The 26,373-nt window shown below is 43.4% G+C and overlaps 1 protein-coding gene across 1 annotated transcript; it reads right to left on the minus strand.

Annotated features, from left to right (window-relative positions):
• Positions 1–434: 434 nt before the first annotated feature.
• fam120c (family with sequence similarity 120 member C) lies at positions 435–26,225 on the minus strand. Its single transcript, XM_020654895.3, has 17 exons — positions 24,521–26,225; positions 20,731–20,977; positions 20,383–20,465; positions 18,486–18,614; positions 17,015–17,117; positions 16,836–16,909; positions 16,340–16,611; positions 14,144–14,306; positions 13,967–14,050; positions 13,623–13,794; positions 12,023–12,272; positions 11,337–11,451; positions 10,184–10,393; positions 8,736–8,976; positions 7,591–7,726; positions 7,029–7,092; positions 435–6,923 (listed from the first exon to the last, which is right to left on the minus strand). Exons 1-17 carry the CDS (start codon positions 25,043–25,045, stop codon positions 6,666–6,668), a joined length of 3,126 nt encoding a protein of 1,041 aa, XP_020510551.2. The 5' UTR covers positions 25,046–26,225; the 3' UTR covers positions 435–6,665.
• Between the last annotated feature and the right edge of the window lie 148 nt (positions 26,226–26,373).

Below are 26,373 nucleotides of genomic sequence, written 5' to 3' on the forward strand. Positions count from 1 at the left end.
GCTTAGCTTTACGATGGAAACGGAAACCCTAAAATATTAAATCCTCCGATTTGTTGCTAGGCAACCACCAAGACTCCAGGAAGTTGTTGCTCCCGACAAATAAATTGTGAACAATTTTTAGTTTTTTAAGATTTTGCTTTTTGTTTTAGATTAAACAAAGATTATCTCACATGTTACTAAATGATCTCTAGTTTCTTATTCTTTTAAGGTAGATAATCATTTCCGGTTTAAATGCTAACTGCGGCTTCATGCTAATAATCCATGAAATACAACAGACTGGAATAACTTTTCTTATTTATTTAAAATATTAGGTGTAAGAGTAAGCCATGTCCCTAAATGTTGTATTAATCATGTATATTTTAAATGATTTATGTGATGTTAAAATCTTGGTGAGATTTTTGTTCTAAATAAATAAAGACACTGGACACAACAAATACTTTTTTTACTAAAAGAATAAATTTTATTTCAGCACTGTAAGTCATTTCCCAACCAGTACAAACATGACTGCCATCTTCATCTCTTTCTGAACCTTTCCTCCCCTCCCTCTGTGAGATCAGACCACCAACAGCCAGACAATTTAAAAAAAAAAAAGGCTTTCTTTTTCTCGTCTTTCCACAAACAGTCTGGTGCTTCCATAATGCTAACAATGATGACAAATTATACCAACCATAATTATAACAGCAATAATGATGATGATAATATTATATTTCTATAACAATAGTATTATGGATACATTTTTTAACCCTTTTCGCTGCACAGGTAGATTCGGGCGGCCCTGGGTACTGAAGTACATGCATTGGTACACTTGTGGCTGACTTGAGACTGACTTCAACTCGAGCCCTTTACTGAGACTCAGCAACAGGGGAGGGAGGGGGATTATACTGGAGCTTGGGGGGCTTTTAAGGGGGAGTGGCAGTGCAGAGAGAGACAGACAGAATAGGGACCTTTATTCAAACTGGACACGATGCTGTGAGAATCCTGCAACATACATCTGAACAGGTACAACACATCAGATGATTCCTTTCCACACTCTGTATGACAGACAATAACACTGTTTGACTTCTTAACACTAAAAAAGTACATTTCTATTCTGGGACTTTTGGTTCTCTTTACATTGTCAAGCTCTTCAGAGTTGCTTCCCATTTGCGTAGGCAGTGAGGCAGGATGTTTTTATTTTGTTTTTTTCCCCGTCAGTCATAGAGAGCGTGAATTCTTCTCAAAGCACTTGATCTGAGATTTTAGGCATTTCAATCTTTTTCTTGCCTGAGACAGACACCTGATATTTATTTTTCTATGGATTACAATTGTTGACTATATAGTAGTAAGACTTTGAGGGCTGCAATGATTACATGCAATGATTCATTTTCTCAATCAACAGATTAATTCTCTGATGTATAAAATTGACAACTTAAATAAAAACATGAATTCACTCATTTAGACACTGAAACAAACAAGTAATTTTCTTTTCCTTCCAAAAGTTTAAATGTAATTTGACTTTGATATTATGAGATGTTTGTTTTCAGTGATGGACTGATCTGTAAGGGGTCCTAGGGTTGCATCACTTAAAGCTGGAGTAAGGGCAGGGTGTACACTTGAAGATTTTGTGATCTCTTTTTTATTCTATCGTTTTTTCAGCCCCTAAGTCTTTACTTCTCTACACATTTCTTTGGCATACTTGTCAAACTTTTTCTTGCTGTCCATCCACACAACGTAGAACATCTGTGACAATCTCAGATCTCGTGTTTTGAGGAAAATTCTGCCCCTTCAAAAGGCCTCTTTGCCCACACATTAAGAGACTCAGTTACAATAGCCCTGTTCAGACTGCCGTTTCAAGCCGCGATATTTACGCCCCTGTGACGTTTCGCCTTTAATCTGAATGTAATGGAGGTGCAATGGGGGGGGACGAAGAGATCCCCCCCCCCCCTCTGCACCACCTTCAGAGGTAGTAACAGAGGCGTTACAGGGGCGAGGGGAGCACAGCGCTGTGTGTGTGTGTGTATGTGGAGCTTCAGACTGGGGAGACTGGGACACCAATAAACACCGTCGCAGAATCAGTATGAATGTACAAAGACGTGATGACGGCTGAGATTAGTTACAGCACTTTTGTTTCAAAACTAAGGCAGTCTGAAAAGGGCTTGTACATCACTCCATCAATCTGAGCCTGGGAAGTTAAAGGCATAGTTCGGAGAGCACAATGGTAACATGTAAAAAAAAAAAAAAAAAATGCAAAAGAGGGCGCCAAAACCCCAGAATGACTGACAGCGTGTTTGTCAGGTTTTGTTCCTTCCTGTGTTTTAAAGTAGATTTGAAGTCAGTGGTTCACAGCCTATATTCAGTCAACACAGAAGATACACTCGAGCAGCTCTACACACACACACACACACACACACACACACACACACACACACACACACGCACACACAACCATTCCTCTTCCCTGTCTGTCTGCGTCTCCACAACAACCACAGTGTAAAAAAACACCATCACCTCACAGACTTTTCAGATAAATCACACGTGCTGTAATGTCATTATATATATACTCATACTCGTCAGAAAACTTGTTACTCGGGGGGGGGGGGGGCAAACCGTCGACTAATGGGGGGTTGGGGGTTGGGGGTTTAGGGGCTTTATAGAGGGGTTAAAAGGGGACGTTAGGCGTACTTTGGTTCTCGGGAGATGTTTCGCTGCTTTGTGCAAGGGTGCAGAGTTCAGCTTAGATTGATAATAACGAGTCGACCACATAAATTGTTATCAGGGATATTATGAGATACAAACATAGTGCAGACGACGATTTTCAATTCGAGAGAAAAAAAAACGGGCAATAGTTACTTAACGTACAGAATAAACGGTGGTCTAAAGATGCCATATAAAATACAGGTAAGGAAAATCGTAATCATTACAGTTCAAATCTCTAGGTTGGCTAAGCGTATTTCAGTACTAACTGAAGCAATGGTAGGATTAGATTAAAGATGTAATAACATTAAAAATAGTAAGAAAAAACACGTTTGCACGATCGAGTAAAACCGTTTTGACTTTTTTTTTTTCAGATTTTTTTTTTCCAGACTCTGGCTAGATACATACAGAAACTGATTATCAACGTTAATATAACCTTTACTGTTAGTTGGGTTGATTAAAGGGGGCGGGGCAGCCCAAAGAGAAAAGAGAAAAAAACGGCCAATAGAAACGGTCCTAAAAGGGCTACAGGAGAGGCAGAGAGGGGGGAGTGAAAGAGAGAACTGAAATACAGAGAGGGGGGAGAGGGCGGTTAATCTGCATGTCAAATGTTCGGGTGTATCTGCGTCTGCTTGTGTCTGTGTCTGTGTGTGTGTGTGTGTGCGTGTGTGTGTGTGTGCGTGTGTGCGTGTGTATGAGTGGATGCATGTACTCTAAGAGGAGGCAGGGAAAAGAAGTGAATGAAGTTTTGGGAACGCAGAGGCGAGAGAAAGTGTCACAGCAGGAGGGGAGGGGGGAGTTAGGATAACAAGCATAAAAAATCACTGATCAAATATCTATTGAACTAAAACAGACAAGGACAAGAGAGGGACACTACATCATGTATTGTGTTTGATTTTTTTTTTTTTTCCATACTAGCTACTGTGTAACTCAGGGTTTAACATCTATGTATCTGTGTAATGTGTGTGTGTGTGTGTGTGTGTGTGTGTGTGTGTGTGTGTGTGTGTGTGTGTGTGTGTGTGTGTGTGTGAAATGTGTCGGTAGTTTCTGTGCCCACGCCATGACACGCTTTCTTTATCGCGCATTTGTTTCGTCTCATTTTCTCAACTCCCTCCGTGCGATCTCGGGGAAAAAAACGCGGAGTCAGTCGAACGTGTTACCAAAAAAATAAAAAAGATCTCTGATGAACTGACGACCACTCCACTGAGAACTGAAACTGCACAAAATCACTTCAGCACAAAAGCAGAGAGAATGCTGCTGGTAACAAATGCAACCGAAACCCCTGTTCATGTACGTGTGTGTGTTTGTTTGTGTGCATGTGTGTGTGTGTGTGTGTGTGTGTGTGTGTGTGTGTGTGTTTTATTAACTGTTATCTGGCGAGCGAATCGAGAGACAGGGCATCGCTATACCGAATCGCACTCTGGCTCGCCGCAGAAAAAAAGCCTTCTTCTAACAATGTACTGTTGCGATACACATATTTGTACTAAATGTCAAAAGTTGAAAGCAGTTAAGTATATGACTCCTAGTAATTCTAGACTTAGTATTCGGCCAGTGGAGCTATAATCTCTAGCCTAGTCTTGGTGTCTGTGTCTTACAGTCGTGTGTTAATCCTGACGCTGGTTCCTACTCTTAACCTATAAAACACCTACAGCACACCAGTGTATGCGTAATCCCTACCAATAATAGCTAACAAGTCCGAACCTCGGAATTCATTTGGTGTTGGTGTAAGAGACGGCGGCCCCCGTTCCTGTGACGCCGAGCGTAGGCCTACGCTCCGGGGCAGGGGTGAACTGTCAGCGTTTCCAATGTAATGGTCTGAGTTCTTAACTGAGGGGGGATGTCTGACACGACTACATTAACACTTACAGATAGTCAGGGTTTTGTCCTTGTGTTTTCATAAGAGCTTCTTTTAATCCATGTCAATTCTGTGGCACGCGATCGAGCGCAAGTCATCAACATAGTAAGAAAATAAGGTGCTTCTCGTTGACTTTGTTTTCTAACATAGCGAGCTCATTTCATTCTCTCTTTCAAGCGAGAGATTTTTTTTTTTATGTTCCTGGCCAGCATCTCTCAGGCGGTAATCTGTCCGCTCCACTGCTCTTTACATTTGCAGTTGTGCTAAAAAAAAAAGTTGTATTTCCGTAGTCAGATGAAACCTACTATGGGGGGACACATCTCTTTCTCTACAAACATAAGTGCTCTAATAAAAACGATTCATTATCTCAGAAGTCTCAGGATTGTGAGCGGCACACCGAGGTCCGCCGTGAGGCCTCTCTCTCTCCTGTCATGTGATCCGACCCGTGAAGCCTCGAGCCGTGCTCGGCAGAGGGGCTTCAGGGCAGGTAAGTGCTTCCTGCTGGTCTATAAAGTGACACACCGGAGCTGTGCGCGGGGGGGGCAGCAGCTCGCGGTGTTGGGCTATCGTCGTGGCAACAGTCGCTCAATCACCGCCAGAGGGTGGAGGACTCTCGGAGGCTTTGTCGCAAAGTCCTCTTTATATATTTATCGCTGACTGCCTGTGCGGGCGAGCCTTTTAAAATACACTTTGGAAATAACTTCTCAGAAATCTGAAGCGACTTCCTGAGAATCAGGAGTCACTTCAGCTTTCGTTTCAAGGTTCTCGATGAATGTGTGAGGCCAGTCGGAGGGGATCTGGGATCACCCAAACCCTCACCATTCATCTTTATCTTTTTGCTGGGCAGCATTTGTCTTTTCTTTTTGGCCTTTAACTCCAGAAGGTGCTTCAGAAGGAGTTTCTCTTTTCTTTATCACCTGGTAGAGGACAGTCCAGTGTGGTTTAACATTTCTTTTATTTAAACAAAGTGCTTCTTTGTCTGAAACCACTCCGTTCACATTCTGACGTCTCTCGAATAGATCTCTACCTTTAAAATGTAGTTCTACACATTATAAGGATTTATTAATGTGCGGGGGGGAAACCCCTCACACATGGTCAATTCGCCTGTACAGGGGCTTGATCAAATTAATTATATTTAAATACAACAGTAAGTGCTTTTGTGGGGAAAATACAATCAAAGCTTTGGGAGAAAGGGACGTGGCGGATGGGAGAATAATATATAATGCACTTTTTTCTTTTTTTTTTTGGAGCGGGGGAATATCTTGCATACTTTGGGGCATAAGGTGCATAAACTCATGGGGTTTCTTAGCACAGCTTAGCACTAGGCTTTGCTACATAGGTCGAAGTAAGATAGCACCCTAATACCATGGTGGTGCAGAAGTGCTCCTGTAATAGATAACCAATCAATCAGTAGGGGGGGGGAGTGCTAACACCGTGTGTTTAGCAGCGCTGCTAGCCTGTGGAGTTTTGGGAGACGAGGGTCACTGCACAGAAAAAAAAAAAAAAAAAAACGGTACATCACTCACATCCAGAGTCAAACTCTGAACATCTCTCCGTCTCTCTGGATCCGTGTAAACCTCACACATGAAGGCTATGGCAACAAACCGCATCAACACACATGCCAACCATGGCGACCAGGCCTAGATGCTGTAACCATGGAAACCACATCCAATCTGTCACCGTAACCACAAGCTGTAACATCTGTGTGCAGAGATTCCAACAATGGGACCATTTAAAAAAAACAAAATAACAATTTTAAACTGTACAGATAACCATACTTAGGTGGGGGGCTCTTATAAGAGGGGGGGGGGGTCATACTGGGAGGGGCGGGGCTTCAAGCTTATTTTACTCTGGGTGCGGGAGGGAGGCATAAAGGATTTTTTAGGGGCGGGGCGCTTACAGACTCATGGAGAAAACCTCTCTTCATAAAACAATGTAAAACCACATGAGAAAACTAAAAAGGAAGTAACAGCTAACCGCTCGATCACATGGAGCAGCGAGGAGGCGAGGGGGAGCCCCGCGTCACTTCCTGCTCCATGTGATGATGTCACAGCTAGCAGGCAGGGCTACAAAAACAGGGAAAGGCAGTCGAACACAGAGAACTCTCTCAGAGCAGTGCATCCTGGGAGGGACGCCATCACTCCTCTTTCTGTAGTGCTCCGTCTGACGGGCAGTCGTCAAGGCAACAGGGGGCCTCCACTTCCACCCCCTCTGATTGGTTGTCTCTGCTGGCTAAGGCACACGGGATTGGCTGGGCCAGGGGGGCCAGCTCCAAGGGCTGGCCGATGGCGGAGGCTGCTGAGCTGCCGTTCAGCTGCTGAGTGGCAACCTCTGGCGTGGAGACCGCCTCCTCTGACGGCTTCGGGGGGCTGCTGGATGTCGGGGATGACGACGTCTGCAGGAGGAGAGACGGACAGATTTAACAGGATAAACAGCGAATGGGATGTTGACTTAAAGTATGACCACACCAAAGGGCTTCGGCCTGTTGCTTGTGTCGTACCTGTGATCTGTTGGAAGGCGTCTTTTTCACTCCCCTCACTTTAGCTGGAATCTCTTTACCCCTCCTGTGACGACAAACGGAACAATGAAAAGGATGTGAAACACAAATTATCAGGCTTTGTTCCCATCAGTGTTCAAGAACAGATTTCACATATATTAAAGGATCCCAGAGGCAGTTCTTATTCTCTGGACCACGGCCATCTGCGCTCCTTCTGTACTTTGTGACCCTGCATTCAATGATGATGCAAAGATAAACATTTTGCTGACTGCTAACTTCACCACAGTTGGAGCAGATTGTTGTTTTCTCTTATTTAGAATAATAGTTTGTCAAAATCCAAATTTGTTGGCAACCACTGCTGATGTTTTTACACACTATATACCTATCTTGGATATACAAAGATGAGGTTAAATAGGAGCTAAAATTACCTCAACACTGTGAACACTAAACTGTTTTTTATAGTTTTCAATTCATCATCATTTTGTAGCATTAATGTTTGAATCTTATTGAGCTGCTGTTTTCAGCTTGTTAATCGTGTAGGCTGGCGGGTCTTCATCGTACTCACCCTCTCCCTGCGCCCACCGACACCACCTGCATGTTGAACCCCCCTCTCCCACGGATTGGTTTGTTCCCGGCCCACTGGCCCACAACCATGCCGGCTATCTCCAGTTTCCCTCCCTGAGGCGGGATGGACTGAATGCCTGCGGACAAAAGAGGAAAAGTGACTTCTGAGACAAACTTCTTTTAACTCAAACACACACTGCCTGTATACAGTAGTGACCGTCTGTAATCATCTTTGAGCACGGCAGACATTTCTGTGAGATTAGGACACATGAAATCCTGATACTGACAGGAAATGACTCATGGGCAGTAACATCAACTGTGATAAACTAAAAATCCTTAACACTGCCTTTATATATTTTTCTATATTGCATTGTGTTTCTTTCATATTGTTTTATTTTAAGTCTTAAAGGCTTTATATGCGGTCCAGTAGATGTCACTCTTGAGCACCAGCATGAAACCAAAACAACTTGCGCTGCATTGTTGTGTTAGCATGCTAATGCTAGCGATCTTTATTATGCTGGTATCTTCACACTGCATGTAAATTTACCTGAAATGAGCGTGATCTAGAAACACAGTTAAGCAGTGAGTACAGTATGTTATTCTTCTTTTCTCTAGTCCCTCAATTAAACAACTTTTATACACGAGGGGAGGAGTCAGCCGGCCGTCCTGACGATGTAAACAAAGTGAAGATAGGACTCTGAAAACATCACAGACAGTGGGACTCGGGTGTTACACCCATTGTAGACAGTCATGACTCACAGAGTTATTTTCAGAGGAGATACTTGATTTCTACATTTAAGTGTGAAGAATCACATTTAAAGACTTTAAGAAAAGCTCTTTGAATTTATCTTGCTGTTGGAAGGCGCTACAAATAAACTGTCTCGTCTCCTTGCAAAGGAAAATCAGACACTGACACTTTAACTAAGAGAGAAAGCAAAAGTTTTTTTTAAAGGTGTTTGTTACTCTTTTGTTTCAAGATGTGACTTTTTTTAAATCACCATCATCAGTTTATTTTAAGTGCATCCATAAACACCTGACTGATTTAAACATAGATATTTAAAGCTTAAAGAGATGTCATCTGTTTGGACCTCAGAGAAAGAAAAGAACATCTTGAATCCATTAAAAGGTCAAAGTTTGCCTCAGTACCTGGGAAGGCTCTGGGTCTGTGCTGGGCGGGGTGATGTGGATGATGCGGGTGGTGATGGGGAGGCATGCCGCCCATGGGGCGAGGCGGGTAGAGAGGAGGCATGGGGTAGAAAGGGGGCACCATGGCTGGGGGCAAGAAGGCAGGAGGTGGAAGAGGAGGGGGAGGAGGAGGAGGGCGAGACAGGTTGATGCCCTCGAGGATTGCTTGACGCATCTTCTCCACCTTGGACACCAGCTCCTCCTGCGGAGCAGAAACACAACGTGTGACTGATACTGTATGAAAACTCCACACAGCCTGGGAGAGTCAGGAGAGATGACCCGAGTCTGTCCAGGATGAGTATGTGGCTCAGCTTTCCTTTATTAACCATCATAATTTGGTCAACAGAAATTAAAATATACATTCTCAAGACATAAAAGGTTAATTCACTTTTGATGATGAGCTTCAAGTTACTGTAACGACTTGGTATCTTTATTATTTATATTACTTTAACTACTTTTATTTTGCGTCCTGCTCCATGTTGAAAATGTCCAGGAAAAACAAATAATGTAGGATGAATAGATTCTGGCCGTAGCTGCCTTCGTTACTGTCTGCCTTTTTCTTGTTTCTCACACCGTGGTGATTTGTGCCATCATAAGAAGCATTTAGGAATATAAAGACTTTTAGTATTTGTTAATATCCATGCAGTTTTAAATTAATATTGATGTTTTGTTTTCTCTGTTTGTTCTATTTCTTCTAACTTGTGAGCTATGGGACACTCCTGAATTTCCCCCAGGGGATGAATAAAGTATTTAACTATCTATCTTCAAGTGTGCAGGGATTAGTTTATTAATAGCTGAGTTACCATTAACAAGCTCGCCAGACATTTCCTTTCTCCCAGCTTCAAACTTTTACCCCAACTCTCTCACACAAAGTCCTGAGAGAACACGAGTGTTTGAGCCTTTGTTTGTCATTCAGTTAGCACACGCTGACAGCAGCTCTCCTCGGAGTCTCCTCCACGTTTAACCGTCTACCCAGTTTGCTTCTTTCTGTTGGGTAGTGGTGATGTTCACGACACGAGCAAACAACAAAAACTCCTGATGGCAAAAATGACCTTTCAAAGATGGCATCTCAAAGGTCCCACAATGTCTGCCAAAGTAAAAATCAATTAAGTAGGTTGATTGATGTCATGACATGTTTGAGGACTTCAATTTGACAAGTTGTAGATTCAGGACACGAGAGCGTCGCCTCGCCTCAGTTTACAGATTCTTTAAATTACATTTTCTTATGACTTACAACACATTCAGAATTTCGATTTTTCTAGATAAACTGTGTCTGTCTAAACAACCCAGTTCCAACAAAAGTCTTCCCGACTGATTCTTTGAGAGCTCACCCTTCGATCAGATCCGTAAATCATCACCACGCTGCCACAGGATCAAACACACACACACTCTCTCTCTCAGGTACGTACCTGCCCCTCACACATGTCCAGCAGGGCGGCTCGGTCGCGGGCGGCCCGGGCCAGTTTGCTCTGGAAAAGTTTGCCGTCAAAGAAGCCCCAGGGACAGCAGTGTTCCCACGGCAACGGCTGGCCGCACACATCATTAATGAACAGCGCCGTGTCGACGCCAGCCATAAAGAGAGAGGCGAGCTGCACGCCGCGGGCATCCACCTTCTCCACCTATCAGCAAACACAGAAACGTGAGAATTAAAGCTTCTTTTTTTTTTTCCTTTCTTTTATTTAGATTGAAGGCAGAGAGGAGCAGCACGATGACGAGAATAATATAAGTGTCAGTGAACAAGAGTTGTGAATCATGATGTCTCGAACACACGGTACGTGGGCGCACACATCAGACGCTTCCAAGAGAAGTCTGACTGAGACACAGATATTACTTGAATTAATCTCCTGAGTGTAGTAAGATCAGCTGCTTCACCGAGTCTGAGGAGGCTCTGATTTAGTTTAAAGTGTTTCTGTGTGCAGAAACCGTATTCTGAGAAGGATCTGTGTTACAGAAGGGTATTTAGATTCTGTAAACCAAGTGAACCAGCGCTATTTCACATCGTATCTAAAGAAAATGATAGAAGAATAAAACCTGAAAGCAAGGATTCTTATATTTCCTTTTACATTTTTAAGATATAAAAGACTCTGCCGGTCCTGAGACGCTGATTTGTTTTTTGGCTGTGTGTGTCTGGACTCTGGAGTGAGATACACAGACGCCTTTGTCTTTCTTTTTTTAGTTTCAGTTCCACTTCCTATAACAAATCAAAGCATTCCTGTATGCCAACCAATTTGACACATTTTCATTCTAATTTTTTATCCAGCAAAGTCAAGGATGACGTCGTTAAAAGATTAACAAATAGACGGCCCAGTTGTGATTCAGAAGGACACACTGATCTGGAGGAAATGAATGTGCTAAATGAATTGGCTGCAACTTCTTGAATGAATGGCTGACGATGTGGGTTTGCAAAATAATGTTGTGAACAGCTACAAAAAACACCCTGCAAAGAGGGAACTAATCAAGAGTAAAAAAAAGACGAGAAATGAAATGAGAAATGTGTGCAGGAACATCTGTATATTGATCAATGGTTGTCCATCCATGTGGGCCAGAGGACTGGGGTCTCACCTTGAGCTCCTGTAGCTGGTCGGGTTCATAGAGTTGACTGGAAACAGCCTGAGCCAGAAAAGCATCCAGCTCATGTCTCTGAAGGATTCTTCCTCCAGGCCACTGCATCATATACCTGAGAAAAGCAAAAAAAAAACAACAAGCTCAGTGAAGAGAAACACAACTACAGAGTGCTGACGTCTACATATCACTGACAGCTCCAAAAAAAAAGTACTGAAATGTGGCTTCATCAAAAAGAAGCTTGTAGTTACACAATACAGGATTAGCAGCAGCACTGCGTATTAAAAGACTCTGGAAGCCCATTAGCTTTTCCAGTCAGGAAACAAACAACAGAATAGTGCCAACTCTAAAAGCCAAAGTGTCACCCCACAACCGAGTCTTTGTCACCGCATGTTTCAACGCACTCTCTTCTTGTCATAAATGTTTCAATCAGTTCAATTTCAGATGCAGATGCAGACGACCTTAGTGTGTACCAATATGTCTGAGTCCTGCATGTTTTTAATTTCAGCAAAGACGCTTTTCTACACATTATCCTCAGTCTCTCTCTCTCTCTCTCTCTCTCTCTCTCTCTCTCTCTCTCTCTCTCTCTACTAGGAGGCTCCTCACACTGTGTTAAGAACACACTCACAGATCTTAAGTTACTAGAGTAACCTAAAGCCAGTGGTTGTAAATAGAGCCTGTCATACCTGAGCACGCAGCACATGAGCAGCAGATGCTGTGGGACCTGTGCTGGGTTGAGGAGGGCTGGGCAGTCAGAGCGTAGGCAGGCCAGGAAGGCCCTGGTTCTCCTGGAGCGGTCCTCGCTGGCCCGACCCAACCACAGGCGCCGCAGGTTGGGGCAGGTCCACTCCCGGAAACAGAGGGCCGGAACCAGCTCGGGAGTCAGGGCCGACTTAGCTTTGCCGCTGCTCCACTCTTTGACGATCACAGGAGGAACTGAAACACAGAGGAGAGAGGAGTGTGGGGATCAACATGTGCATGGCTTTAAGGGGAATGATTTTAAAGGTGTTCACTGATCACGCTGGTGTACTCGTGTTGTAACGACGCAGCTAACCCAGGTGCTGTAGATGTTCAGTGTATCAGAAACAGGTGATTGGAAAACCACCAGTCGCCAAAAAGTCAAGAAATAAAAGTAGTGTTGTTATTCCCACAGTGGAGAACAAACCTTTCTCACGGTGGATATTTCATGTTTGTAACTTATATGATTAAGAATGGCTCCATTACACCTTTATGTATCAGCAAGTCTTTATGAACCATAACGGACCCTGCAACAGATACACATCATTTCTCACATTATTTACCCGTATGCTCTGCAAAATGACAAAAACTCCACTAAGCTAAACGAGTGCCTCCCGTCATTTGTGACATATCAGCAGATATTTAATCATGAGAAATCCACTCTTCGTTCATGAAGAGACCAGTAAAAAAAACAACAGCCACAGATAGTATTTTAATGGCATGGTGTGGGCCAGCTAGTATTTTGTGTTTATTATTTCGCCCAATGATTATGATCAGAATTTTATCTGAATTTTGAATGTTTCTGATCTATTCAAACACTAACTATCAATGATGCATCAAATATTCACTCCTCTGCCCGGTTAGCATCAGATCTGTGCTCCTGCAGAACAAACGCCCCAAAACAAAAACTCCTCCAGCAGCCAGCAGGAGTCTCATGTTTTACATTTTTCATTTCAGAGCCTTTGTTCTTGAGATGTGAAAAATATTACCAGACTGTCTAAGAATGTAAAAAAAGTGCATTCACTCATAAAATCACAGAGCACAGCAGAGTATTTACACTTTGAACACAGCTTTTTTTTTTTTTTTTTTTTAAACACAGATTTTTCTATTAGTCGTCATTCTTACACAGCAGACTCTTTAATTTATTCATGAAAGTTTCTGGTTTAGTATCTCCTTCAAGCACCAACAAAATAAAACTGTGGTTTTAAAACCACCAGCTTCTAGTTTTCTAAAAAGCTGACACATGAAACTGGCACTTAAATTAAAGTCATCCTGGGAAAGTTGTCGTACATGAGGAAATGAGCTAAAGAGGCTCAAATCTGACCATTCTGCTTTAAAGTTTGTCTTTTTATTACGAGGCTCTAAAGGGATTAATTTTCCATCCTCAGAAGCTGCAGCTTGATTACAACAAATATTTTCTCCATGTCCACTTTTTCTGAACGTGACAAAATAAGATTTCACCTTTTGCTGCATTACCAGACACAAGTAAGAGAGAACAGACGTGAGCTTGTGTACAGTCCAAACATTTACGTTTGGTGGAGGACTGACCTTCCAGGGGAGCCCTCTTGCGGAGAGCGAGCCTCTCCAGGCGGCGGTGTGTTTCTGCCAGACTGAAGAGGACGCCGTACGCGTACTGTCTGGCGGCACGGAACAGCAGAGAGGCAGGCGGCAGCTCGGAGTTACACTCGTCCTCTATACACACTGGCATCTTCATCTCTCCCTGGGGGGAGGGGAGAGGAGAGGAGGGGAGGGGAGGAGGATGAATAGGTAACAAAAAGATAAATTATGTATGAATTTCCTCTTTACAAAACAAAATATTTCCTTTTCTTAGTCATAAAAAAAACTGTAAATTTGAATGATGAAACTATCAGAACAGCAAGACGTGTGTGTACCTTGGTCAATATGTGGAAAATCTGGGGGTACATCAGTCCTCTTCTGTGTCTGTGTTCGGCTACACGTAGAACCTCAGCGCTGACCTGCGACAGAGATCCAAGAAACACGGTGAGAAAGTACCCAGATTTGTCTTCTTTTTTTTACCAGGTATAAAGGTTTGAGATGTGTGTTTTTACCTGAGGCAGAGGGGGTGTGGTTATGTCCATGTGACTCCGCGTCGCCATAGACAACAGTGACGGAATGTTTGACCCGCTCCCGTTGCCTTGGGAACCGTCTCCAGAGGCTGAGCCCCCCCTTCCGGCAGGATCCTCCCACCGCGAGGGCTTGTCCGTCAAATGGCTGAGAGGGGGAGAGAGAGAGAGAGAGAGAGAGAGAGAGAGAGAGAGAGAGAGAGAGAGAGAGAGAGAGAGAGAGAGAGAGAGAGAGAGAGAGAGAGAGAGAGAGAGAGAGAGAGAGTTCATGGGAGTGTTTAGTCAACGTGGTCGGGCGCTCATCACGTCTGAGTGTGTTTACATCATAACAGAGATTCTCCATAATAAGCATTTCCTCACAGACGTTTGTGAGGTGAAACAAGTCTGGGAAAAGGCAATCAGCAGCAAAATTTGCCTCTCAGAAACGAGTCACTCTACAAGTCCACAGTGTTCTATTCTTATTATCTGATGTTTAACTAAACATGTGGAAAGACAAAAATCTGAATCACAAGTTTATCTGCAGCGTATTGTTTTTCCTGCTGCTCCGCCCTCCACATCCTCCTCAGTAGCTGTAATCCCCCAAATGCTAAGCTGCAGCTGGCTGCTTTACACCGTAAGCTGGTTGATGAAAAGTCAGCCAGTCTACAGGTGTACCTGGATTCAGAGCTGAGGATGATGCACTGAATTATGGGAAGGATTCATCAGATATCTGTAACTGTCTTTAGGGGATGTCCCGATCAAACGTCTGGGTTCCAACCTGAATCTTTCAATTTATTGGGTGAAACCGATACCTTCAGATAAAACCAAACTTTACGTCTTAAAGCTGATAAATAAACACGTGTGGCTTCTACATTTAAAACAGTTTATTTTTCACAAGTTACTCGATCGAAAAAACTGAAAATCTTGGCTCAAAAACATAAACATAATTTTAAAGCTTAAATTATTGATCTATGAAATGAATTAAACTCTTTAAAAGGATAAAGAACAGATAGACAATAACAATGTCTGAGTGGAGAAAAAAGGAAATCACACATGGCATGGTTACCTCTTGTACATGACGTCGTAATACAACACATGCACGGCTTTACGTGATCATGAAGCATGCTGAGTTTACAAGACAAGCGGACTTATAAAATAATTAAAAGGGACGCTCGGTCGACTCATTGTCCGCACATCGGAGAACAACACAGAGAATAAGACAGTCAGAAACTTTACTGACTTTGTGGCTTATTTTGAGTCATTTTGGTCAAATACATCAGAACACTCAGATTTCTCCATAATGGAAGACGGGATCGATTATAGTTCACGACTGCGCTCGTTGGTGAACATGCCTATGCCACGGCATGCTTTGACACCGATTGCCTAGTGTGAGTGAGCGTCCTTAAACAAAAAAAAGAGGAAGAGGATGTAGATTCTACAAAACACACCCAGAAGTCAAATATATGACAGCAAGATGACAAGACAGAGACACAAGACCCGTCTGCTTCTTTCATTCAGTTGTGAGGGGAAACTTTGGGTTCACAGAGAACGTCCTAAACGCTCATGAGTTTTAGACGGCATCACGCCGAGGTGCCAAAAACTAGAGAAGAGAAAAGAAAACAAGTGTCCAAGAAATGATCGCAGCTGTTTTTAAAAAGCCTCTGGATGGAAGCAGAGAGGGTCGACCACTTTATCAAAGCCCGTAGATTTTTAAGGATACAGGTGTTTAAGTTTTCTGCTCCCTTTACTTGGAACGAATTACAAAAAGAGCTGAAACTTAATGAACTTCTCTCATTGGACGCTTTTAAGAGGAAGTTAAATGACTTGGAGGCGGATTCATCTGGCTGTAGATGGTCTTCCTGATGTATTTGAGGATGGTTTTCAACGAACATTTTGCTGTTCAGATTTGTTATTTGTGTCCTTGAATGTCTCATGTATTTTGTATTTGAAAGATTGGCTGCTTGTTGCCTGTGTGATGTTTTGCTGCCTGTCTTGGCCTCTTGAAAAAGAGATTTTTAATCTCAATGAGATCTCAATGAGTTTCTTTCCTGGTTAAATAAAGGTTAAATAAAAAAATAATTAAAAAAAATAAAAACGTGCACATATGCAGTACTGGAGGACTGGGCCTCGAGTGTGTATCATAATCACTCCAGCCTCGTTACAATGTACAATATTGAACTCTTTCCTGTCAGTGCGTCTTACTTTGCGTTGCTGTCGTTGGGTTCATCTCCGTCCGATGACGAGGAGGGAGACGGAGAAGGTCCGGACTGGGTGCCGGTGTGATGGTTGGGTACTCGATTTCCTCCCTGAGTGGAATCGTACGGCGCGGACCAGTCTGAGAAGCCCATCTTGCCCGTCAGTGAGTCATTGCAGTCTTGGGACGGCGGTGGGTTCTGGAACAGAGGGGTGGAGCCGGGTCCGTACGGAGCATTTTGATAGGGTGGCTTGAACCCCAGTACCTGGGGAGGAGGGAACTGGACAGGGAAGAAAGGACAGTGATTGGAAAGAGGAAGAAAGTGAGGAGAAGAGGGACGGGTTAGGGGAGAAGAGGGGAACTCATGCCGTCTTATTTTAAATGTTAAGGGATGAAAGGACTGCACCCTCATAGCCAATTTTCCTCTCAAATGAGCTCATGCCAAAGAGGATTTCATTGAGCAGACTACAAACCACACATCAAACAAAGAACGACGGGATCTACCTGATTCTTTCCAGGCTGCATCGGTCCCATGTGGCCAGGTGGTCCCCCAAAAGGATTGGGTCCAAACCCAGGTACTACATACAGCATGGACAAGACAAAAATAAGAACGGTGTAAATTAAGATGTACAAAGATTACATAACGCTGCGGGGGCGGTTGGTTCTGTTTCCTTCACACTCACAGATGAAAGACGAGGGCCCCATGTTGGGCGAGCGTGGTTTGGAGGCAGCAGAGAAATACTCCACAGCTTTCTTGAATCGCTCCACCTTGTCCTCCATGCGAGACTGAAGAGACAAAGGGAACAAAATGATTGTGTTGATTATACGACATGCTGTTGTTGCCCTTTTTGACATAATGAGTTTTTCTTAATTGACCCCTTTGTGACACGAGTCTGAAGTGGAGGGGGGGGAATCACGGATTTGAAAAAACTAATTTGAATATGGTTTAGGGAAATATTTAAAACCACTGCTTGCCAGTTCTCCCATCGTTCATTTTCAAAAAGGGATTTCTTGCTCCGTCGGACGGCGCGCGCCCTGCCACACTGGATCTGTTTCTATAACGTGATCACATCGGAAACAATGATCAGCTGTACACACATGATAGGAGAACCTCAAGATCACGCGGGAATCAAGAGAAAACGTCTTTCTGATGTTCCTCATGTTGTTCATTCGATGCCTGTTTTGACATAATGTTGCTAAAGTGATGAAAAATACAATTCACATCCGTATATTGAGTTTCATTTTGAAATTCACAGGACGCTCTCTGCGTTTCCTTGTCTGACTTCCTGTACAGATTGTCATATTCTGTGCAGCTTGACGCGTGTCTGCAGCGCTCCCTGCCGATAATACACTCTCAGCGTATTTGAAACCTAGCAGGGCGTTAGTGGCGCTGGTGGCTCGCTCGGGAGATGGAACCTAGGATTTTCACACAGAAGTTAAAAGCTGCTTTCCTCCTCCATCGCAGTTAAGTTTTGTGGTTTGAGATGATTTTGTGTATTTTTTTACAGCACGTCACGTCGTTACTCTAACACTGCTCTGTGAACAATGACACAGCTATGGGGGCGCTGGTGGCGCATTGGTTAGTGCATGTATGGAGGCTGTTCTCCTCCAAGCGGGCGGCGCAGGTTCAAATCTGAACTGTGGCTCCTTTCCCCCTCATGTCATTCCCCACTCTCTCTCTGATTTCTGACTCTATCCACTGTCCTATCTCTACTAAAATAAATCATAAAAAAAGAAAAGAAAAAAGAAACCTGACACAGCTAGAGAACAAAGAGTGCGCTTATCGAGGGGAGCTTTATTTTATTTTGAAACCAAACCGACATCTCTTACAGGTCAGAAACACTGAAAAGGTTGCAGCAGCTACTTATGTTGAAATGAAACAAGATAATCCTGTTTAGCACATGGATTCATACGAGGTGTGGTGTAATTCTATAGGTCAGCATCGATGTGTGAGGAAGTACCGATGCTGACTCAGGTCTTGTGTCAACAGTGGTGACCCTGTAAACCATTAACTAGAGCGCTGTTTGAACAGTCAGGATAGTTGCTCATTCTCCGTGTCAAAACTGTTTTTTTGGAAAGTCTGTCAAAATAAAATTAAAACCCAATGAAGATTGTTGACAAAAAACAAAGAAGCATCTAGACATGACGACCAACCTGTGACTGTTTGAAGACATCTCTGGCGATGGCGTCGAGGTTTCCCAGGTCTTTGATGGAGGAGACGTACTCCGAGACGGCCTTGATCACCACCTCGCAGGGCGGCAGCACCAGCTGATGGGCTCGCACCTGAGATGGAAACAACACAAAGGTTTTAACGCACAGACTTCTGAGATCACATGAAAACCTTCCAAAGGAAAATGTCATGGTTTACAGGAAGAAGACAGACGCCAAAGAGTGTCTTCATTTAAAAAAGAAACCTTTATTTGTACTAGAGCCCGACCGATATTAGCATATTCAGTGACTGTCAGTATCGGCTCATGTTATCGCAGATATTTCTAGATTTATTCACCATCATTTAAGTTTCACTGCATTACACTAGCAGCTCTCTTTCCCCAGCAGAGGGCGCTATATGGATTACAACAAGCATTATCACTCTCCAGAGTGTCAGGCGGTGACGCAGACTCAGTTACTCCCCAGTTGAGTGACCATCTTGTCTTCAATATATATCTTTTCCGCAAGTGTTTGATAACTGCATTTGAGGAATCAAGCTATAAATGTGCATACCTATATCTATCTATCTATCTATCTATCTACAAAGATTGAACGTAGATCTAAGAGAGATATCGGCCGATATATCTGTATTGGATTTTTTTCTCTTCCCCAATATCGATATTGGTACCCGTAGGTAGATTTGGTAAAAAGTAAGTGGGTCTGCCTCCTTTTACACATAGTTAACAGGACAGGAGGAAACAAGATGAAGTCACAATAGAAAAAACTGCTGGGTGGACACGGGGCCTTAATACAACAATCACCAAATGAGACACAATATTTACTCGTAGTGAGACCTCTCGCTTCTACAAGCTGCCGGAGAAACACGTTTAATTAATCTGTTAGGTCATGTTCTAGAAGACGTAAATTCCATCTGTTGCTGCAGGTCACTGCTTTTATTCATGGAGTTCAGCACTGACAGTTAAATGAAGCTTGTACCCTCAGACACAACGTATGTCTCGATCACAGATTGTGTGCTGCTGCTGCTGCTGCTGCTACAGGAGTTCTGGTACAACCACATGTATCTGAAAACAACACCAACATAAAGGCCGTAGCAAGCAGTGAAGTTGTGTTTCCTTTGCCCACTATGTTTGTTGTTCTCACAGATCACACCCCCTCCACGTCTGTTATCACACTCGTACCCTGACCACTATTCACCAAAGAGAGCGAGACCGTGCAATATCTCTGCATCCTGTATTCAATGTTGTTGTTTGTGAAAACTTCATATATTTCCACTTGTGCCGTATGTTCGCAGCCTAGTATGCGGCGAGGACTAAATGTTGTGAAGGAAAAAATAAAAGCAACAGCTTGATTCTGGTGTAATTGTCTTATTATGAAGATACTATTTTGTCCAAATGCGACAAAAATCTTTATCAGTTTTATGTTTTTTAAGCTGCTGTTTGTGAGAACATATGAGATTAGAGATGAACTTTATGAGAGGAGGAGTAGATCCTAAGATTTCTTCACTCTCTCTAACTTGCATTAAGACGTTTATTTGCAATGAAGGTCAAATTATTCCAAGTTAGTGTGCGATTATCTTTTAGCAAAAGACAGAAATACAAGTTAAGAATTTATTTTAGGGCTTTGTGGGGGCTTAATTGGAGAGACAGGACAGTGTAAAAGCGCTTTATAAGCTCAACTCGATTCTCCATTCTTAAAAATAGTTGTAAAAAAGAGAAAATCAGAAATAAAATCATGTCCAAAGAAAAAGCTCTGCTTCATTTACATTCAAGTCCAATCAAGACTCTTGTAATTATTGGACACATTGCAGCATTAAATGATTATCTCAGCTAATATTTTCCTAGAGGAAGCTGTGCTTTGCAGTGGACTTTGGAACATATGTTACCTTGAGAGAAGCTAGTGGGTGTTCTGGTCCCAGCAGACTCCAGTGGAAGGCAGCCAGGTCCTCATCAGGCAGAATATGATTTCCTGCAAGAGAGAGACAGAGACAGAGAGAGAGAGAGAGAGAGAGAGAGAGAGAGAGAGAGAGAGAGAGAGAGAGAGAGAGAGAGAGAGAGAGAGAGAGAGACTCATTTTAGTGTTTGCTCTGTCAATGAATAAGGGCGACAGACACAGAGGGCTGCCAAAAATACACCTCACAATAGGTGTGTGTTTCAGTCAGAGAACATCAAAGAGATGAAGGATTCACGTGTTTGATTAAGTGGTTTTTTTGTGTGTCTGTGCAGCTCCTCACCCAGCAGAGCAGCGAAGCAGGGCAGGTGCTGTGTCTTGAGCCCAAGCTGCCGGGCGGCCTCAGACAGCAGGTACTGGTGTGTGGTCAGGTTCTTGCCGTTCCAGCTCAGTTTGAGCGCATGTGAGGAGAAGTAGGCGGGTACGTTGCAGAGGGCAAACTCGGAATCCTGAGCGATGAGGCCAGCGAAACCGAAGTCCCTGTACAGAGACAGCACTTCCTGGTGGTGGTCCTCCAAAGTCTGTACAACCTGTGGATGCAGAAAACACAAACTCAGAGAGCTGTAGCTGCAAAAATAAATTATTACCTCCTTAGGAAACAGATAGCTTACTGCTAGAAGAAACATGGCTTACAATGTGTCAGTGTTGGACATATTTCTAACAAAGCATCATAAAAGTTTACAGCTGCAAAGATTAATGGAGTTGTTATTAAAAGAATATTAAAAACCAAATATTTGGAAACTAATCTAATCCTCCTCCTCCCCCCTAAAAAAATGCTGATGAATATTTCCAAAGCTAAAGATGACATCATATGTGTTGTGCTATCAACAACCTAAAACCTATCAGTTTATAAAGGAGTATAAAGGAGTCATACAGGAGTAAAGAAATAAGAAAATATTTACTTCTAACAAGCATGAGAAAATATTTATTGTTAAATCCCCTTAAAAGATTACGGACTGGATGGTCTTCAATTTAATTGTTGAAATTCAAACAACATGTTGCAGCTCTGATAGCAGATCAGTCCGACATTAAGCGCTGACATTTTACACTTTGTACAAGTACAAATATGTCTGCCCCATGCTCAAGAAAAACTGCACTTTGCTTTAAAGAAACACATCAGTGTAAAGTTTCTGCTGCACCCATCAGCTCCTAATAACCGCCAGTCATATAGACGTGAGCTGCGTGCAACATGTTTGCTTCAGAGCACACTCATGCAGAATCTAACAGCAGGTTGAGGTGCACATTTACAGCAGCGAGCGAGGAAGCTTCACATTACGTATTCAGAGTTGTTACGTCGATCCTGTTCATTAAAAGCAGAGTTATCAAGACTGGAAATGTAATAACTAGGTTCAGTTAGGTAATTAAAATGTTTTTAATTAGTTGGGAACCTGCACTCTAATAAATACACAACCATCAAGGGAAGGAAAAGCTGATTATGAGGGAGACTCGTAAAAACGGCACTACATTTAATTTATTACTCGCCCCAAATAAAACTATAATAAACCCATTTTTGACAACAGTAATAATCAGCAGGCATTCTAAATAAATCAACACGTGTGCAGAATATGTAAAACAAGTAGGATTACTGCATGCTGAGGAGCAGCAATGCTGTCAGTAAACAGTGTAATTCAAGCAGAGGGGGGGATACTTAAAGCTGCAGAAATAGTTCAGTTTCTCAGAAAAGCAAGCAGTGAAAACGAGCAGGTACACATGGGAACTGTGAGTAAAGATGCCGCACATGCACAAGGAGCACCAGAATGTGCTGTACTGTAATGTGGGTGGGTGGGTTTTTTTTATCTGTTCTAACAGGATACACTATGGCATTGTGTGTGTTTTTTTGTTTTTTTCAAACTAGCACGCAGGCAGATTGGAGGGTAGATAAAGAGACAGCTGGGTGACGTTGACTGGAGAAAACTGTAAGAGGCTATCAACAGTTTAGTTGCACTTTTAACAAAACGCTATGAGTCACATTTCCTTTATAAAACATGTGGAAGGCGTTCTTTGACCTGTTAGATGTCTGCTTTAGGGAGCTAGCTGACACACTTAATTTACATTATTCTATACAGCGGGCTAAAAATAGAGTAAGGTGGATAGAGCACATCTTCTTTCACCTACTTTCTTTAAATAAGAGAAAAAAACATTTGATCAAATGTACAAAATGTACTTTTTTTATTCAAGTATTCTCAAATGAATTGCAAGAAATACCTCATTACAAATGCACCACTGTGAGGCACAGGGGGGGGGCTATAAATAGCCTATCCACTCAGCAGTTGTTCAACAATGCATGAAAGGTTCATTGAGTTCATGTTATGTAATATATAGGCTAAACAAGACACTCGTGTTGTACAGTGCGTTTCTCTCTATAGCTGGATTTGAGGCAAGCAGCCGTCGCTTCACACATCTTTAAAAGAAATCTGTTGCGCTGAACACATCCATCCTCTCTCAGTAGACCACAGTCATGAATGTGCACACAAGCAGAGCAGGCCAGTTACAGGCAGAAATCTTATGCTCTGCTCTCAGCTAGAAACGGCCTGTTCAGCCCGGATCAGATCGGTGCACCAAGCAAGCACTACATGCCTGGGCTTTGTGTAACTTAATGTATTTATTTCAACACTCGATGCGAGCTCAGTCCTCTAATGTTCATCTCTCACGTGACACCGGCACATAGCAGAGCTTTAAATCTTGAACTATGAAAGAGATTAACTGGAGAGTAGAGACAAGAGTTGTATTAGGGTATGACACAGCTTTACAACGGAGGAAACATGAACAAGTTTACAGGCCAAATGTAATTCAAATAAACTCTAAATTATCCACAGTTTAAGTCGCTGCATTGCCTAAATAACTTTCTAAATGTGTGCACACTTTGAAGTTCAAAATTATTATATTAAAGCTCTTGTAAGATAGTCTCCATCTATTTTGGCACTCCCTGTGGACAAATGGTACTTCTCGTCACTGAGCTGATCACGTCCTCTACTTGTGTAAGTTTTGAATAATCTATTATCTTGATTTCTTTTCATAATCAACTCATTCAGAATCCTTAGCATGCAGAACAAAATACTGTCAGACAGTGTGCACCTGCCCTGATTTAAGGCATTAAAATAAACCGTAGAAGAAGAAGCAAAGTTCTCGCTGATTGTCTTGTTTGCTTTTATGCTCATAAAGACGTATCAGTACTAAACTCCTCACAGCAGCTTTAAACTAAAGCAAACACAGGAAAAGAAACAAAGGGAGGGACAGTGCAGGGGGTCAGACTTCCTGCTTTACTTCATGTATGTAGGTTCAAAAGATGTGATGCTGCAGTTTTTTGGAAGAATTGGAAGTTTTCATATTATGTCCCCCTGGGGACAAATAAAGTTTTTTGAATTGAATTGAATTGACTACTGCACATAGTTATGGTTACATCTGTTTACATCTGTTAGTCCGATCACTGTCCACTTATATCTACTCTTTTTATATTTTGTATTTTTAAGTTTAAGCTTTAAGTTGTATTTAAATTGGCACTTTCTATTTAGGTTAAAATGTTTCGTTTACTTGCACTGTTGTTAATTTACTGCTCTGTGTGCCTTTGAATTGCCCCCGGGGACAAATAAAGTTTTTTGAATTGAATTGAATTCCCTTATTTGAGAATAAATGCCGCTCAAAGATAAGACTGTCAGGAAATTGATTAAAGATAAAACAGAAATTTAAAGTAGATATTCATCCACATCTCTGAACTAAACCCAGCTCCTCTAAAGTAACCATGGTGACCAAACCAGGTTGAAAGAGGACCTGCGAATCATGACACTAAAAAAAAACTGTGACTTTAGACTGAGCAGGCCTGGCCCACTATATAATCTTGCTTCACACTACAGCCATTCATTCTGCATGTGTGTATAAAAATAAATAATTTAATTCCAGGCTGGCTCATCTCTGTAGTTTTTTTAACTCGTGTAGTGGAAGGAGTTAAAACACAGCGTGATGCAAGCATACAAATGGGCGTGCAAAAAAAAAAAAAAAAAAAGAAAGGGCTTAGTGTTAAATTAACAGCAGAGCATATGACTACAATAACACAACTTCACGATCACGCTGCTCACCCGCACTCGGAACCGGAACATGGCGAGGCGGACGCAGTGGCTGAGGCAGGCCGGGGGCAGGAACCATGCCCGTGGGGGCGGGGTGGCCTTGCTGCCGACGTGGTTGACTATCAGCTGCGCGGTCTGTCGCTGGCCCTGAGCTCGCCGCGCCCACTCGGGCCAGCGCTCCTTCCCCAGCGTGCCGTTGAAAACCACGACCAGCTCCAGGCCGCCCTGGTACAGACACGCCTGCGACAGGGCGGCCAGGTAGCCCAGCATGGCGTTCCACTCGCCCCCGCACACCCAGTCCGTCTGGTACCCGCCGTACAGCCGCTGCAGGCCGGAGTCAGCGTCGATTAGGATCCTCGCAGGCGGGGGCGGGGGAGGCATGGGCCCGGGGTGATGTGGGTGGTGGTGTGGGTGATGGTGATGGTGGTGGTGAGGAGGCTGGCGGGCCGCGGTGCGTGCAAGCTTCAGGAGGTCCACCGGGACCGCGGCCCCGGGACACCGCTTCTCCAAATACTCTTGAAAGCCCTGAACCCCCATGACGGTGTTGTTCAGCCTGTGCGTGTGGCCGGGAGCGGGCTCTGAATACGTCCTGTACGCCGTGTTTGTAACGTGATGTGTGTGTGTGTGTGTGAGGGGGGGGGGGACGAAGACGGGGCAGCTAGCTGTGCTCTCTGCAGGGGCAAAGCTAACTCAAGTCTCCCGATGTAGTGACTAAACTGTGGGTCAAGTGGCAAAACAAAAAAAACAACTTTTATCTGTCACTCCCACTCGTGAAATGTGTCACCATGTGCACTCTGCTGCTGCACAAAAGTGTGTCAGCTAGCCTCACTACTTCCCCCCCAAATTAGTTATCAGGTTTTGGTCGTGGCTGCTCAGTTTAGTGTCCATCCCTGTGGATTTTTTTTTTTTTTTTGGTTCGATGCCAGCAAGGCCAGTGTAGCAGCTACCCTACAGCCCGGAAAAGTTCAACGTTTTCCCGTCTCCCATAATGTGGCTTCAACATACCCAGCTGCAGAAATGTTCCTTGGCAGTGTGTATATGTAGATATAACGGGGAAATGCAGCGAGGTGGTGGATATTGTTGAGGAAAAAAAACAACAAAACAAAGCCAACAAATGAACTTAACCTGCTGATTTTCTGTCTTGCACATGAAACAAGAAGCAGCAGCAGCAGTACTGCGCATTAGTTAGCAACCCGCAAGCTGCACGGCCACTTCTCTCTTCATCTGACAGCTACAATATCTGCCGTTTATTTTAGCACCGCCGCCGGCAAATCCCCCCGCGTACGCAGCGGTAGCTTGTTGGCTCGTATCGTGTTTTGAATATCAATGTAAAAAGAACAAACTAACAGAGAAGCTACGTGCCGCGGCTAGCTTTTTTTTTCCACGAACTGTTAGCTTGTTAGCCTCGTTAGCTTGCTGGCAGGGTCCCCGGCGTGATTCTGACGCGTCAACTCCCGAAGAAGAAGAAGAACCGAGTCCGGGGCGCGGACACGACGCGGAATGAGATGGATGTCAGACGGAAAAATTAAAAGAAAAGTGAACTAAAAGAAAATAAAAAATAAAAAGCCCGATGGTTGCCTCCCTCGCTTTCCTTTCCACACTCACGGCTTCATGTTGCAGAGGGGAACATTACTTCCAAAGCGACATCAGCCATCTTGCGACTTCCTCGCGGCCCGAGTGGAGTGGGAGGGGAAGGTTTGGAGAGAGAGAGAGAGAGAGAGAGAGAGAGAGAGGGTGGTGGAGAGAGGAGGAGGGGGAGGAGGAGGCGCGGCGGGCGCGGTCGCTGGGAAATGTAGTTCTACGAGTGCGTCACGTACGAATGCCACTAACGAGTCACGGCGATGGAAGAAACTACAACTACCAGC

The sequence above is a fragment of the Labrus bergylta genome, chromosome 12 (assembly GCF_963930695.1).
Source record: "Labrus bergylta chromosome 12, fLabBer1.1, whole genome shotgun sequence".
Classification (NCBI taxonomy): Eukaryota; Metazoa; Chordata; class Actinopteri; order Labriformes; family Labridae; genus Labrus; species Labrus bergylta.